This window comes from Chelmon rostratus, chromosome 11 (assembly GCF_017976325.1).
Source record: "Chelmon rostratus isolate fCheRos1 chromosome 11, fCheRos1.pri, whole genome shotgun sequence".
Taxonomy (NCBI): Eukaryota; Metazoa; Chordata; class Actinopteri; order Chaetodontiformes; family Chaetodontidae; genus Chelmon; species Chelmon rostratus.
In genome coordinates this window covers 22,946,512-22,960,961 of record NC_055668.1, presented here as the reverse complement: position 1 = coordinate 22,960,961, position 14,450 = coordinate 22,946,512, and the positions used below count along the sequence as shown (strand labels likewise).

General features: G+C 40.2%; 1 protein-coding gene across 1 annotated transcript in view; it reads left to right on the top strand.

Moving 5' to 3' along the window:
• Positions 1–14,450, top strand: part of cdh11 (cadherin 11, type 2, OB-cadherin (osteoblast)) — an 85,264-nt gene that overhangs the window by 54,086 nt on the left and 16,728 nt on the right. Inside the window, exons 3-7 of the mRNA XM_041946832.1 lie at positions 3,472–3,887; positions 4,916–5,055; positions 5,873–6,167; positions 8,760–8,879; positions 10,673–10,840. Coding sequence (XP_041802766.1) covers positions 3,743–3,887; positions 4,916–5,055; positions 5,873–6,167; positions 8,760–8,879; positions 10,673–10,840 — 868 coding nt within the window. The 5' untranslated portion in view covers positions 3,472–3,742. The remainder of the gene's footprint in view (positions 1–3,471; positions 3,888–4,915; positions 5,056–5,872; positions 6,168–8,759; positions 8,880–10,672; positions 10,841–14,450) is intronic.

The window sequence follows — 14,450 nt, the reverse complement described above, 5'->3', positions numbered from 1 at the left end:
AGCTTGTGAGGATGTCAGTCTGCTTTTTTTTTCCCCCTTTTTTTTTTTAACTCTACTGCTCTAACCTCTGTGACACACACACACACACACACACACACACACACACACACAGTGTTAGCCAATGAATCACAGTAGTCAAGTCCAACACTTGACTCACAGATTCACAGCATTGCGACGCCCCCAAGGGAATGGTACACACACACACACACACACACACACACACACACACACACACACACAGACACACACACACACACACACACACACACAGTTCACTATTCTAATGTGACTCTTGAGTCATGTATTCAGACAGAGGAAGTGGTCTGGCCAAAAGGCATGCTTGCCCTGGGGAGTCATTATCTGTTTCTGTGTTGCATTTTCTTTCTCACTCGCTCTCTGTAGCTCTTTCAACCATGTCAGTAAAGGAAAGAAAACAACTACAGAATATTAGACATTGAAACTATGCACAGGAATATTCAGGATTCCCAATCAATAAATGCTGATCAGGCTTTTCACTGATATCAAAACTCACCAAATCTACCTCTATTGAGTCCATGAAAAGTAAACTAATATTTAAATTGTGTGAGATTTTTGTCGAGCAGTTGCTTTCTTTGAATTTGACAGCGGCCTCATTTCATTGTCATCAAGCAAGTCAAGCATTATCATATTCACAGTCACACTGAATATTTCTGACCTGTTACTCTGTAAGCTGCTAACAATCCATTTTATTGTTTTTTTTAATGTGTCTGACTTGACAGTTTTTGAGGCAAATCACAGATGACCAGTAGCAGGGCATCAGAATATTGGTGAAAGCAATTTATTTTGAAGTTGCCTTATTTTTACTTCTTAAGTAAAGGAGACACTTAATTTGACACATAAATGACAGTTTGACAGGCTGTAAATACATTCAGCATAGCAGTGTCAACTCCTTGCACAACAAGTGCACAACAGGGTTTATAATTGTTCCGGTGTTTTCTGTTTTTAAAACCACTTTGACGTTTCAGCTCATTCTCTGTTTCTTTCTGTTCAAATTCACAAATGAGTTCACCTGCAAATGACAATTGCCAGGACCAGATATTCCTGAGATTTTGCGATTGTTTTCTTGTTGTGCATTGTTGTAATTTTGAAACTAAAATGTGACACACACAAAAAAACAATCAGAAAATAACAGCTTGTTACAGATGGTAATCGTGTCTTCAGCTAATGCCTTTTCAGTAAAATGGACTAACAAGGCAAGATTACACAGAGTTCTTCTCCTCCTTTCTTCTGTTTTGGTCTTCACTGTTCTAATTCGTTTTGAGATTTCTCTTTAATGCTTAACTGAAATTAAGGAAAAAAACTCAGTCGCATATATGTCACTTCAAGCGGCCACCTTGCTGTAGCAACGTGAGACGAAGCAGCTTTGAGGCTGATGCAGATAAATGATAGACGGGAATTAACACACATACACCTACAAATACTCGAACAGATATGCACATCAATCAAAAGACTCAAGGATAATTAGCCAGATGATGAGCCGGTGTGGGATTAACTGTCAACACTACCTGGTTGGCTGGTCATGTGGTCAACAGTTGCCAATGAGCCCTGAGGGAATTTTCTCATCTAATGAGCTATTGAATATTAGACACACACACAAACACACACGTTGGTGTACACAACCTTTATTCATATGGCTCAGAAAAGAGAGCAGCAAAGTACAGGTTAAGACAAAAGACAAAAGACAAAAGAAAATCAGAGGAATGAGATACAGAAAGGAAAATAAACAGTCCCTGAGAGCCATACCATAAGAGATTGTCTACACAGTTATTTGTTGCTGTTGTAAAGGGATTTGTGCATGCAGTCACTGTCAGCGTTTCCTTCTCACATGTGTTGAATGATTCTGGAATACTGATGGCTTTGGTGCAATTATTTTGAAGTCTAATTTGGCATTGTTTAAATGCCTCCCTCTTCAATGAGAGAAACTGCAGGTCTATGTGGAAGATAACATGGAGTTGTGTCCCAAATCTCCTGTCAACCATGTCAGGTGGCATAATGGAGGTTCACTGGAGATGCAGCTGTGTGCAAATGATGCGTCAATGTACTATAACCACTGGCCTGGGAAAAGAGGTGATATCTCACAAATAGGTGTGGGTCAATACAGTGAATTTATTGTGTTTAGTGAAGTGTAATCAGGTACTTCAAGTGACTGAGCCCCCGACTTTCGCTTATATTAACCAAGCAGAGTTAGTCATCTAAGCATCTGAACTGAACCATACCATAAACATTATGGTCGTACTATCTAGAAAATCTAGAAAAACTCCTTCAACGTTGGTTTTGAAAGGGACTGACAAACAACCTGGGACTTGTTGGTACTAAAAGCAAGAACAAAGTATGCCTGCTCTGTTCGTGTGCGAGTCAAATAAGATAATTTAAGATAAAATAAAACTTTATCTCCCCAGCCGGGGAAATTTGGGCATTACAGCAGCATGTAATAGCAGTGGGAAGAAAAATAGCAACAGAGATAGAGAAATAAAAAAATAAAAAATAAACGAAATACAAAATTTTTAAAAAGTAGGCTATACATATGCACAGACTATACAAGCAAAATGAAATTTGTGACTATATAAAAGAAAAAAAAAATATGTAGAAAAAATATATAAAATGTATGTATGTATGTATCCAACATGCAAATTGGATGTTCTGAAATGCTCCATGGTCGCTGGAGGCCCAGTTACTGATTCAGTGAATCTTGGAGTCATTTGATTCACTCCTTCATTGTGTTCATCAAATTAATTTCACCAGAGACTCATATGCCAAGACTTTTTCATTAAAACTGCACTTAAGGCATTTCATTGGCATTCATGTACAGCTTCTTGTAAAAAGCTGGTAGTTTTTTTGCTTCACAGGTCAGGAGTGTTGATCAAATTTTGTCTTCCTCCTTCAGCACCATTCCCTATGAGGCAAAGGTGCCTTAATCATCACCTGTATGGTGATCAATGTGCTGTTTAACAGATCAAACTTAGACCCACATACAGGGATTTGAAAGAGAGTCATGATATAATATCTGCTTCCTGTGACTTTCACACATTATCAGTTCACTTTACAATATTTTAATTGTATTTGAAAGGGCTGTGTGTACGACCTGGTGTTGTACATGAGCTGTACCTCCCACACTGGATCACTGTGTCTAATTGAATTAAAGCTAATGAGTTTACAGACAGCATTGTGTCGGCAATTAGTACAATGTCCTAATCAAGACAACAACTATTTAAGAAGTCAGATCTTCAATTGCAGTCAATTCACTACAACAGACAGGAATGAGTGATGACTGAACTGTTAAATTCATCACTTTTATAAAGATTAATCTGTTTGCAAGGCAAAAGGTTTATTAAAATGAATATCAATTTGCTGAATTGTATTGGTTCTTTAATCAGCATTTTCATTGTTATGATTGTCATGAACCAAGCAGCTTTCTCCTCTGCTCTCTTTTAGGCTTTCTGATCAGAGGAGAGAGGGAGTGAACGAACTGTGAGAGACGACGACAACAACAACGACAAAAACGAGGAGAAGAAAGGCAATCACGCGAAATTTGGTGATGAATACCCGCACCAATAGGCCCCATCTCAGCTAATGAACTAGGAAGTTCATCAACAACATTTCGTTTGCAAAAGCAGGATATCACCTCAGTGGGAGCGGAGCTCCACTGAGAGGAACCAGAAAGTAGGGGGCGGAGTGAAGTGCACGGTTGCTCAGGTTGGTCAAGATGGCGATGCTGAAGCGGCAGGGCCTTGGACTGATGAGGGCCTTCCTGGTGTTGGTCGGAGTTTCTGCGCTATGTAGCGTTGCGTTAGGAACCCGGAAAGGAAACGCCTCTTTGGATCAAAGGACCCACAGACACAGACATCCAGGTATGACAAAAGCAACAAGGTTTCCTTATAGTTTGACTTAAACGTGTCGCGTACGAGGAGTGTTTCTACATATGGCTAGATATCACTCACAACCTTAAGCTGTAAGTGTGATGCATTCTGAAATACAGTTTCGCTTTAACCTGTCAAAACACAGATGGTCATGCACATCATTTTCTTTTTGTGATATTTGTACATTTTCAGACTGACAATCATGCCTTCTCTTCATTATTTTGTACTTCAGAGTCCGGACAGTCTATTTTTGGACCTGCTGTACACAGATGTTACCATCAAAGCTTTGAACCAAATGTTAACTTCAGCAAACGTAAACATTACTTTATCTTCACATGTACAACTTGGGAAAGCACAACACATTCACAATGTGGTCTTACTCTAAACATCTCCTCAGCCGGTTTGAATTATCAGGCCCTCAGTGGACCTCAAGTGTATTAACACCCAGATTTTATGCATTTGTGTTCTATCAAAGTACAATTTCAATCTTTTTTGCTTTTACCTCTACCGACAGACGAAAGATTTACTTAGCTATTCAAAGCTCCCTTCAGTTACAGATGTTTACGCACTGCAGCTGCTCAGTACAACCACAGTCTGCTCCTGTTAGCTGCCGAGCAGCTGTACTTTTACAAACAGGTTAAGTGCCTTGCTAAGAGCCACCTAAAAAAAAAAAAAAAAAAAAACCTGCTTGTTGGAGAGTGTGTCGTTCACACCACGCACCCACATTTTCTCAGCTGGGATTTGAACCGGTGACCCATAATTCCAAAGTGGGCCTCTCTGTCCATGAGGTCCCTGCTTCCCACCCACTTTTGAATTCAGACAATTGAAAATATTCTCAAAAAACGAACTGCAGCCGTGGTGAGGATCCTTTCATTGAACACAGAGTGACCTAAATGAACACTTTAACTTTGCTTCTAACCATTTACAAATTTGAATGAGAGCCGACAATAAATGTGCTGTAGATTTAACAGAAAAGTGTCTGTTTAAAGAGGAATTGATGTTTGTTTTTGTGCTTGTAGGTCACTTGTCACTGCACAGACACAGACAGAGGGGAGGGAAGGAAGGGCAGGTACTTCACAGGTCCAAACGAGGATGGGTCTGGAATCAGTTCTTCGTCATTGAGGAGTATACTGGACCTGACCCGGTGTTGGTGGGCAGGGTGAGTATCATAAAGTGTGAGTTATAAAGCTTTCGTCTGTCAATTTATCTTCTCTTGTCTTGCGTCAAAGGACATTAGTACCTAAAAAATCTTAAATTTGGCTTGCTGTTTATTTAATAGCCAAATTCCACTGACAGTCATGGCGGGGGCATGCGGGGTGAAAGCAGATGAGTGACTCCAAAAGGATTTCAAAGAGCTTTCCTAATTCATCAAGGAGAGAGAGGGAGATAGAAAAAAAAAGAGAGGTCATGTTCACATTCAAGGGTGAAGATGATTGGTGGCACTCCTCCACAACAACAACATCACTCAAACTGAGCTGCGGCTTTCATAACAAACAACAAACGATGTTTACAATGCATCATATTTCATAGTCTCAGGGTTGTAAAGGAAGAACAAGAGTTTAATTGAATGTTGAACATTCTTCATTTTTTTTTTTTTTTTTTTTTTTTGGATGACAACCTTTTAAATCTCTTACTTATTAGTGTTTGCTTGTCTCACACAGCACATCAACTACCCTGTCTATCTCAGCCTTTTAGTCCCTTTAATTTGTAGACTGCAGAAATGGAATCCTCACGTCACATCTGCCAACCATTCAAGCCATAGAATGTTTTCCAGTTTTGCCTGTGGACCAGACGACCTGTCTCACTGTGATCACCAAGCTGTCTCTCTTTCCCTTTAAGTTTCTGCACCATCTGAAATCCAGATGTTGTCAGCACCAATAACGTCCTGCCTTTGCATATCTCTCTGTCTTTGTTTTCCTTTTGGTTTGTCTCACTCTCTTTTTGTGTCTCACCTTCTTCCTCCTCCCATAATTCAGCTCCACTCAGATGTAGACTCAGGCGATGGCAACATCAAGTATATCCTGTCCGGGGAAGGTGCAGGAACTATCTTTGTTATTGATGACAAGACAGGCAACATCCACGCCACAAAAACCCTGGACCGCGAGGAGCAGGCCCAGTACACTTTAACAGCCCAGGCCGTGGACAGAGACACAAACAAGCCTTTGGAGCCTCCATCAGAGTTCATAGTGAAAGTTCAGGACATCAACGATAATCCTCCTGAGTTTCTACATGGGCCGTACTATGCCAGGGTGCCTGAGATGTCCAATGTTGGTGAGTAGTAAAAGAAAGGGTGAGGGAACAGGAGGGGAGGCTAAATTTGGAGATGGGGAAAAGGCAAAGGCTAAGGTTGAAGGTAGCTAAAACCATGAAATATCCAAACCATGTGAGGAACTGAAAGACCAAAACAGGAAAGCCAGATTTTATGATGCATTTTGAGATTAATACTATGAGCTAAATGCAGTGTAGTGGGATGCGAGGACATCACCTAGGAAGACAGATGCATGTTAGCTAAGCATGCCAAGTTACAGTGTTATCCATAAAAAAGTACACTGTGTGTTTGGGGTACAACTGGCAAGTGGTTCTAAGACTAAGGATTCAGTTGTAGTTAGCCCTTCTGCTGAACGTTTCTTAAATGCTCTATTTTAGTAAAGCCGACTCTTACTTTAAGTGAAAGTATATCTATGAAACTGACCAGCTGATTTGTTTTCTTTCAAAAACAAAATTCTGATATAATTTGATAACAACAGTGGTTCAGGAGAGATGATCAAATTCCATCTCCTTCGAACATAAAAGCTTTCCAATGAATATTGAGTGACGTTTGTTAAATGAAGCTGCTGATTGAGTTCATCGTCAGTGCTGTTTGTCTGCTAAACAGCCTTTTTCATACATTATTAATTATCACTGAAATCTGACCACAGCAAGTGCGACAGAGAATTGGATAACAGACAGCACCATTAGCTGACATGCTCAGTTCTGAAAAAGCACTTTCATGTTTTTTTTTTTTCTTTCTTTGCACCTGAGAGGGGAAAAAAAGGGCGAAACCACAAGCAAGGAAATATTTAGCACTCGGTTGGCATGGGCAAGAGCTCCTACCATCTCTTTAGAGCCTCCCTACTTAGAGCTTCTGATCTTGATAGATTTTCTTTCCGAATATTATGTGGTCTTGGAGAGTCTTCAACCCCTCAAGACTGACCTGAAATGAACCACACTGGCAGTGGTGCCGCCTGACACACTGAAAACCAGAGAAATCCCTTTTCCGAATGGACTGGACTTCCAAAGAAGGAACTTCTGAAAGGACTTCTGAATAATAAGCTCTGTTCAGGGTTTTTTCACCCATCCGCTTCTTAAGCTGAAACCTGAATACAGATGTCTGGCAGGGAGGGGGCACCGGTTGCCATCATCCTCGACCGAAGAAGTGGAACAGTTCTGCAATTTGACTAATTAGGTCCATGTCTCCTCATGGATGTCAGAATTAGAACAGATAGAGAAGGCAGCCTCTTTCAAATTCAGGTTCTTGGTAATTTATCCTGTACACTTAAGGTAACTGCCACATGGAGACCAGGATTGAATGAAACTTGATTACAGTTTTATGCCCAATGGATTTGTGTGGAGTAGGATAGGGCTGCTCACGAATCTGCAACTGGAAACTGAAATATCCAAACAGCACACAAAAAGAAGTTTATTACTAAATTGAACCAACAAAAACACACCTATTTATGTGAGGCACCGAAAGGGCCCAGCCAATATTGTTCTGCAGTAAACTCAGCACCAGCCATTTAAGAATTACAGTTCAGGTCCACCTTGTGCCGAGACAAGGCAAGGAATGGAACCACTCAAAACATGTGGCTGCTCCGTCCTGACGGTCCTCATGGTTACTTTACATGACAGATGGGGTTCGACAGATTTTTTTCTGTCCAGAGGGAAAAAAGAAAGTAAGATGCAAGCGACAATAGACAATTAAAAGTGGCAATTTAGGCAGATTAAGTCCTATCTTTGATGGTCTTGTAACTGAGTGCCTGAAAAAGATTGCTAAGTGTGAGTCATGCACGTTCAAAAAGAAAACTGAAGGACAGATTAATTTACAACTTCTTCAAAAGCTGACATAGTGGCAGGACTTTACAGTCACAAGCTGAAGTGCATTTTGATTTGGAAAATTAATATGCAATATTAATCTGTCTTCATTCATTATTTGTTGGTATAGAATGAAATGTAAAAATACTCAAATCAGAAGTTCAGTTTGGCATTTGCAGAACCGAGAACAAGCAGAGAAGTAATTTTGTGAATTTTCGTGTGAGTTTTACGATGTGTCATATTTGAAAAAGGAAATTTCAACAATTATGAAAAGTTAATCAAATGTTTTTTACACTTTTACAAATGGAAATTATTTTCCCTATTTGCTAATCTTAATTGTGTCAAGTTCATTTAACAGACACTTCGGGAAAGTAAATTGCTGTTGTTGAGTGGAAACAGCACATTTTCAAACTGCCTTGCTTTTTCAGCTTATCGGATGGATTTTGAAAGTGTTTCATAAATGCAGGGGATGTAGAACTCTGTCAATGCATAAAGGAAATATAATGTTTTATTTAAAACATGAAAATCACCAAAATTGGAGAGTGAATGTTTCTACCCGGCAATGATGAAATGTCGAGAAATAAAAGTGGAGACCAGCCTCACAGGTGCAGTTCAGATGCAGCGTCTGAGAGAAGGGAGAGAGTGTTTTTCATTCTCTTTCTACATGCAGCCGGTGCAGGCAGGTGAATCGGCAAAGACTCTGTGACAAGCTTGTTTGTCACACCACTCTTGAACCGAATCAGTGAGGTAGACTCCTGACTTGTCTGTCATGTATGTGTGTCTGTCCTGTAGGTACGTCAGTGATGCAGGTGACAGCTACAGATGCTGATGACCCCACCTACGGCAACAGTGCCAGGCTGGTGTACAGCATACTCCAAGGACAACCGTATTTCTCTGTGGAGCCTCAGACAGGTGAGGCTGAAAACAGAGCCCTGGCCTGGGTCTGCAGACTCTACACCACAACCAAATACAGGCGTACGGTGCTGATACAGTGTCACGCAAAGACACAGACTAGACACAGAAAGGCTTAAAGGGCGAATACATGCAAAACAAGTACCAATAAACATCCACACTTTTGGAAGTATATGCTGATGTTAGCCAGATAGATGTGTTATACAGGGCCTTCAGTCAGTTCTCATGGTTGGTGCAAAGAAGCACATTCAATTTGTTTCTCTGCAGCTGACTCTAAGTGTGTATCCACTTTCCTAAAACCTCTTTGGATTCACCTTTAGTTTGCAACTCAATCAGGCGATATGGACGAACTCAATACGGACAATACATTCTCAGACCTGATACGCTCACATCTTGATACTGATATGTGACAATATTCAACTTTTTTTGTAACAAATACAGCTATAAATAATTTTTCAGCTCAGTCTTACCTGGTCAGCCTCCTTTTTCAAGGATGTAAATGATACAATAAACAAATTTTAGTCCTCAAAATCTTCAGGTGTTCGTCATTATTCTTGCATTGAAATGCAATATAATGCCAACATTGATGCTCAATAATATGATTTTGTATCCCAGCTTTGTAGACAACAAGCCTTAACTGCTGTATCTGTGAGGCACCTTGTGGAAACTGCTTGTAGCTAAGACCAAAATTTGTTTTTACTGTCTACCACTTTTAATGTGAAAAGCTAAGAACTCGCTGCTGCAGGGATCATGTAACAGCACGTCCTTTCCACTGAAATTGGTGAGGAAAAGAAGGCACTGCTGTAAAAGAGGTCCCCAGAGGACATTCAGTATGGTCGCTGCAGAGCCAAGGCCTAATATTTGGGTTTGCATTAAAAGAAAAAATTGGATGTAAGGAGAGAGGTTAGGGCAGACATGGAGCTATGCTGGGTCGGAGAGGGTGAAGAAGAACAGAAAAAGAGAGGTTAGGAGAGAGGAGCAGAGAGAAATTGGTTTAGAGTGAGTGAGTCCATGGAAAGTGAGTGGTTAGGGCATAGAGAGGGAGAGAGATTTGGGCAGAGCAAATCTGGCTAATCAAACCAGTGTTGGGTATTTGACTGGCTCAAGTCCATAGCTCACATTTCTAATTTGTTTGGAGATTATCAGCTTTTCATGCTGTCACACACACACACACACACACACACACACACACACGCACACATATGCACACACACTGGGCATAATATGACAGTCGAAAGCCTCAACTCCCAGACACAGCAGCTCGACATGTGGAGAAAGAAAGAGAGATGGAAAGAGAGCAGCCGGTGATGAATTAAACAGATCGAAAAGATTACTAGGGCTTGAAATGGAGAAAAATAAGACTTCACACATGTTTAACTAGAGTTCTCATTAATGTGAACGATGACTGATGATGTGTTTTCTTGCAAAATGAAATATCTTGAAATAAATTGCACCCATTCTGAGGAAAGTTAATCACATTTGAAGTTTTTGCTCCCCAAACGGTTCAGCGAGAGTTTTTGAAACATTAACTTCAATGATTTTCAATTGGCATCAAATTCTCAAAATAACCTTTTGGAATTACACCGTTTAGGTAGATCATAGTGTGTACAATTTTCAGGCACTTTTTGCATACAAATACTTGTATACATGTACACAGATAGAGTCATAGACAGAAACACACAGAATTCATAAGGATTCATAAAATTCCATCCATAAGCTTCCACTGATATTTTTGGGTTTCAGATACCAATAGCTTGTGAAAATGTAATCTGAGTATTAATTTGTCCATTCAGGTATAATTCGTACTGCCTTGCCAAACATGGACCGTGAGGCGCGCCAGGAGTATGACGTCGTCATCCAGGCTAAAGACATGGGAGGTCACATGGGTGGGCTGTCGGGGACAACTGAGGTTAAAATCACCCTCACAGATGTGAATGACAACCCTCCAAAGTTCCCACAGAGTGAGTACAAACACTTTCTCTATCTAGCTGTCTATGTTTGTGTCTACAATATCTACTGTGTGACTGTATGCATTTTCCTCTGGTGTGACATTTCCTTTAGAGGAGTGAAAGAGTCATATACTTCACCAAATGACACACCAGCCATCAATCCTGCAGCTTCCTCTCCATTTCTGCACCACACATCTGTGCATGTGGATTACGTCAATCCACATACACAAGTGTGCACATCATTTTGCATGTACCGTAGGCACGTGTGTGTGTGCATACGACCCAAAAAACATGTTCCCCGCTAGCAATATAGAAATAAGGGAAGTCGCTGTAGGAGGCAGAAAACATAACTTAAGAAATCAATTATTAAAGGTTCTTCACTGCCCCCCTGCAATGTCCTCAGGCATATGCGTATATGTGTGTTTGAGCTCGTACTGACTGCATATTGAAGACAGGTTTTTAACCAAGAGAGTGAGGACATTTTGGCCAGTCATCAAAGCTTCAAAGGGCTGTTTGAAGGTTCAGACTTGGTTTAATGGGCTAGGTTCAAATTAGGTTTAAATTAGAGTTAGGCATTTAGTTGTGATTGTTAAGGTTTGGGTCAGGGGCGTGCGTGTGTGTTTAAACCTCTCCTTGGAAAATTTCTTGAATATTGAGACATAAAAATTAGTGAAATATTAAGGAGATTGATGCAATCAAGTACACAAAATGGTAGGTTTCTGATCGGACTGTCTAAATTCAGAAAACAAACAGCAGGAGGTAAGATGAGTCATTTTTATGCGACTTGTTTTTTTTGTTTCTTTCTTTGTTTCTTTCTTTTCTCTGGTTAGGGTGCTCGCTTCACTTTGCTCAAGATCCAAGTCACTGTTTACTAAAATATATGGCGACACCAAATCTAAAATGAAGCAAGGAGACAGCTGATGTTGTCTGTTGACACCATATCATGCTGTGCTGTGCCAAATATTAAAATGAAGTAAAAGGTTTCAAAAGCCTGTAACCATACCTGAAAGTCTTAAGCTCAACCAGAGATCCAATCTTTCTGGAACAATTTAAAACCTCAGCAGTGATTTGCACTCTTTTTCCCCAATCAGTTTCCAGTCTACCTGCACGTCCAACATCTCCTCTTTTGCCCTGTCTTTCAGTTTTTTTCCGGCCTGTCTCTTTATGCTTCTTATTTTTCCTTTCTACATGTTCTCTCCACCCTCCCCTCCCTCTGAGCAGAGCAACTCCTGGCAGAGATTCAGCAGTGTAGCTGCAGGAATGGATGGAGAGAAGAAGAGACGAGGGCTCAGGATTTACCCCATGGAGAAGCTGAATAGGCGAGAAAAGACAGACACGAGCAGAAGCAGTGAGGGAGGGAATGTAAAAGACAGAGGGAGGCAGAGAGAGAGAAAGAGACTGTCAAAGCCATCACTCCAGTTCCTGTGTATTCCAAGAAGCTGGCTGCGTTTCAGTGTCTTTCAATGCAAAGCCAAAATATGACTCCATAGGTTATGACGGACAACATTTGGAGGGCCCTTACCTTTACAAAGACAATGATGTGGGCCTCCCCGTCAGACAGGCATTAAATTAACCATATGTTTATTATTGAGGTCAGTTAGTGGTGGGTTTGTACTGGACTGCATTATATTGAAAGGTGTTAATATTCTCCCCTTATTTTGAATATATCCACTTATGATAAAATGTTAAATTAACTGCAATTGTTCAGCACTACTTCATACCTTCTATCCTTTTAAACCAGTGAGCTTACCAGCAACAAACTGGCTGTTTTACAGCACAGACCAGCAAACATTTTGCTCTGTTGACCAGAAAAATGTTGGAGAAGAAGGATCAAATCACAGACACATTCACATTCAAGTGTTGTTTGCTGTGTTGCTCTGGTTAAGATAATTATAATGGCAATCTTCTGCAAAAATGTGGTTGTTCTTAGGCGTCAGTGAGGATGGACTCTCCAACCACAGGCCACTCTTCTGTTCCCATATCCAAAGTGGATGTGAAACACTTTGAAAATCAGATAGCAAGGACAAAATGCAGGTTTTATAACCAAACATTATCATTCATAAGTGTTTACAAAGCACCTCCTTGCACATTACTTCGAAATATGAGGGGTGCATCACTGGCAGTTTACATCTGTGATACAAGACAACACATCAAATCGCAATATGTTGTGGTAGTGGGTACCCTTGTCTACAAAAAAAAAAAAAAAAAAAAAAGTGGAAGGACTACAAACACCTGCAAGAAAAGTCTCCCAGATGGTGTGAATGAGGACAGTGATTACTTATTTAGTAGTTGGGCAGAGTGAGAGAGAGCAGAGAGAGAGAAAAAATTGGAAATGAGATAAGCAAGTCAAGAAAGAAAAACAGAGTCAAAGCAAGAGGCAGAAAAAAGACAAAAATAAAATAGATACAAAGAGAGAAAACACAACGAAAGAGATAAAACCAGATAGAAAAAGATATAGGGCACAGCATGACTCCTCTCATATGTTCCAGCAGCTTTTCAGTTTTCATTCAAGCTGTTACATTTTTTCTTTCACTCAAAGAGGGCTTGATCTCTCTGTCTTCCTTTGTTTCTCACAGACTTTCTGTCCCTGTAATTCTCTCCTTTTCACCTCGTTATCAAGCATCTTTCGTTTGCCACCACAACAACCCATCACAGCACAGACAGGAAGAGCACAAAAACAAAGGCAAATAACAAGGGATTGTTCTTCGACACTCTCCAACTTCAGTGTTTATTGGACTGACATGACACTGATGGTTTTGTTAAATACTACTAATATATGTCAACAACAGACCTGCACAGCAATCTCGCTCTCATTCTTGTTTAAACATTAACAATGCAAAACACAGCAGACAATAAATGTTAATCAAAGCTGTGAAAGATAATCTCTGGGTTGACATCTGCAGGATTCTGTGTGCATATCTTTTACCTCCCGTTTCTTTAGCATTGTTAGTGCAGAAGTGTCTGTTTTCAACACCAAAAAACAAACCACAATCTATATTAAAAAAAATCCCTGACAAAAATTATTACATTGTGAAAGGTATTTCTATGTAACTGCATGTAACTTTATTTGAAGTTCCTCCTCCAGGTTTAAGCACAACTACAAGTACTACTGTGTGTTAAAACTGAGACAGCAGTGTGTCAATGTTCCAACAATAAAACTAGCACTAATGACAGCATATCTCAATTTTGTCTTGAAAAGTAATCGCACATACCTCTTCACAGCAAGTGGAGATGATTTGCTGCAATCAGCATTTAACCATGCTATTTATAGGTCCAAGACACTTTCACATATTAATCGTGAGAACGTGAATAGAATGTGGTATAACAGAACTGTTTCTGAGTATATCTGGGCAGCACCCTATGCTGAGTGCAATAATCACATACCATCATCTCACAAGTAAGAGAATTAAAGCATGCAAAGCTAAATTGTGCAAAACCGAATCATGTTCAGTGCTGTCAACCACAAAGTAAAACTCTGAGCTCCACACCCACCACAGCCAAATTAACACACACCACAGACACATATTAGATCAATGCATGAATAAACAACTCTTCAGTCAACACTTGTCCAATCCAAACACTTTTTTTGTTTGTTGTGGGGGGGGAGAAAGCTCACACATCT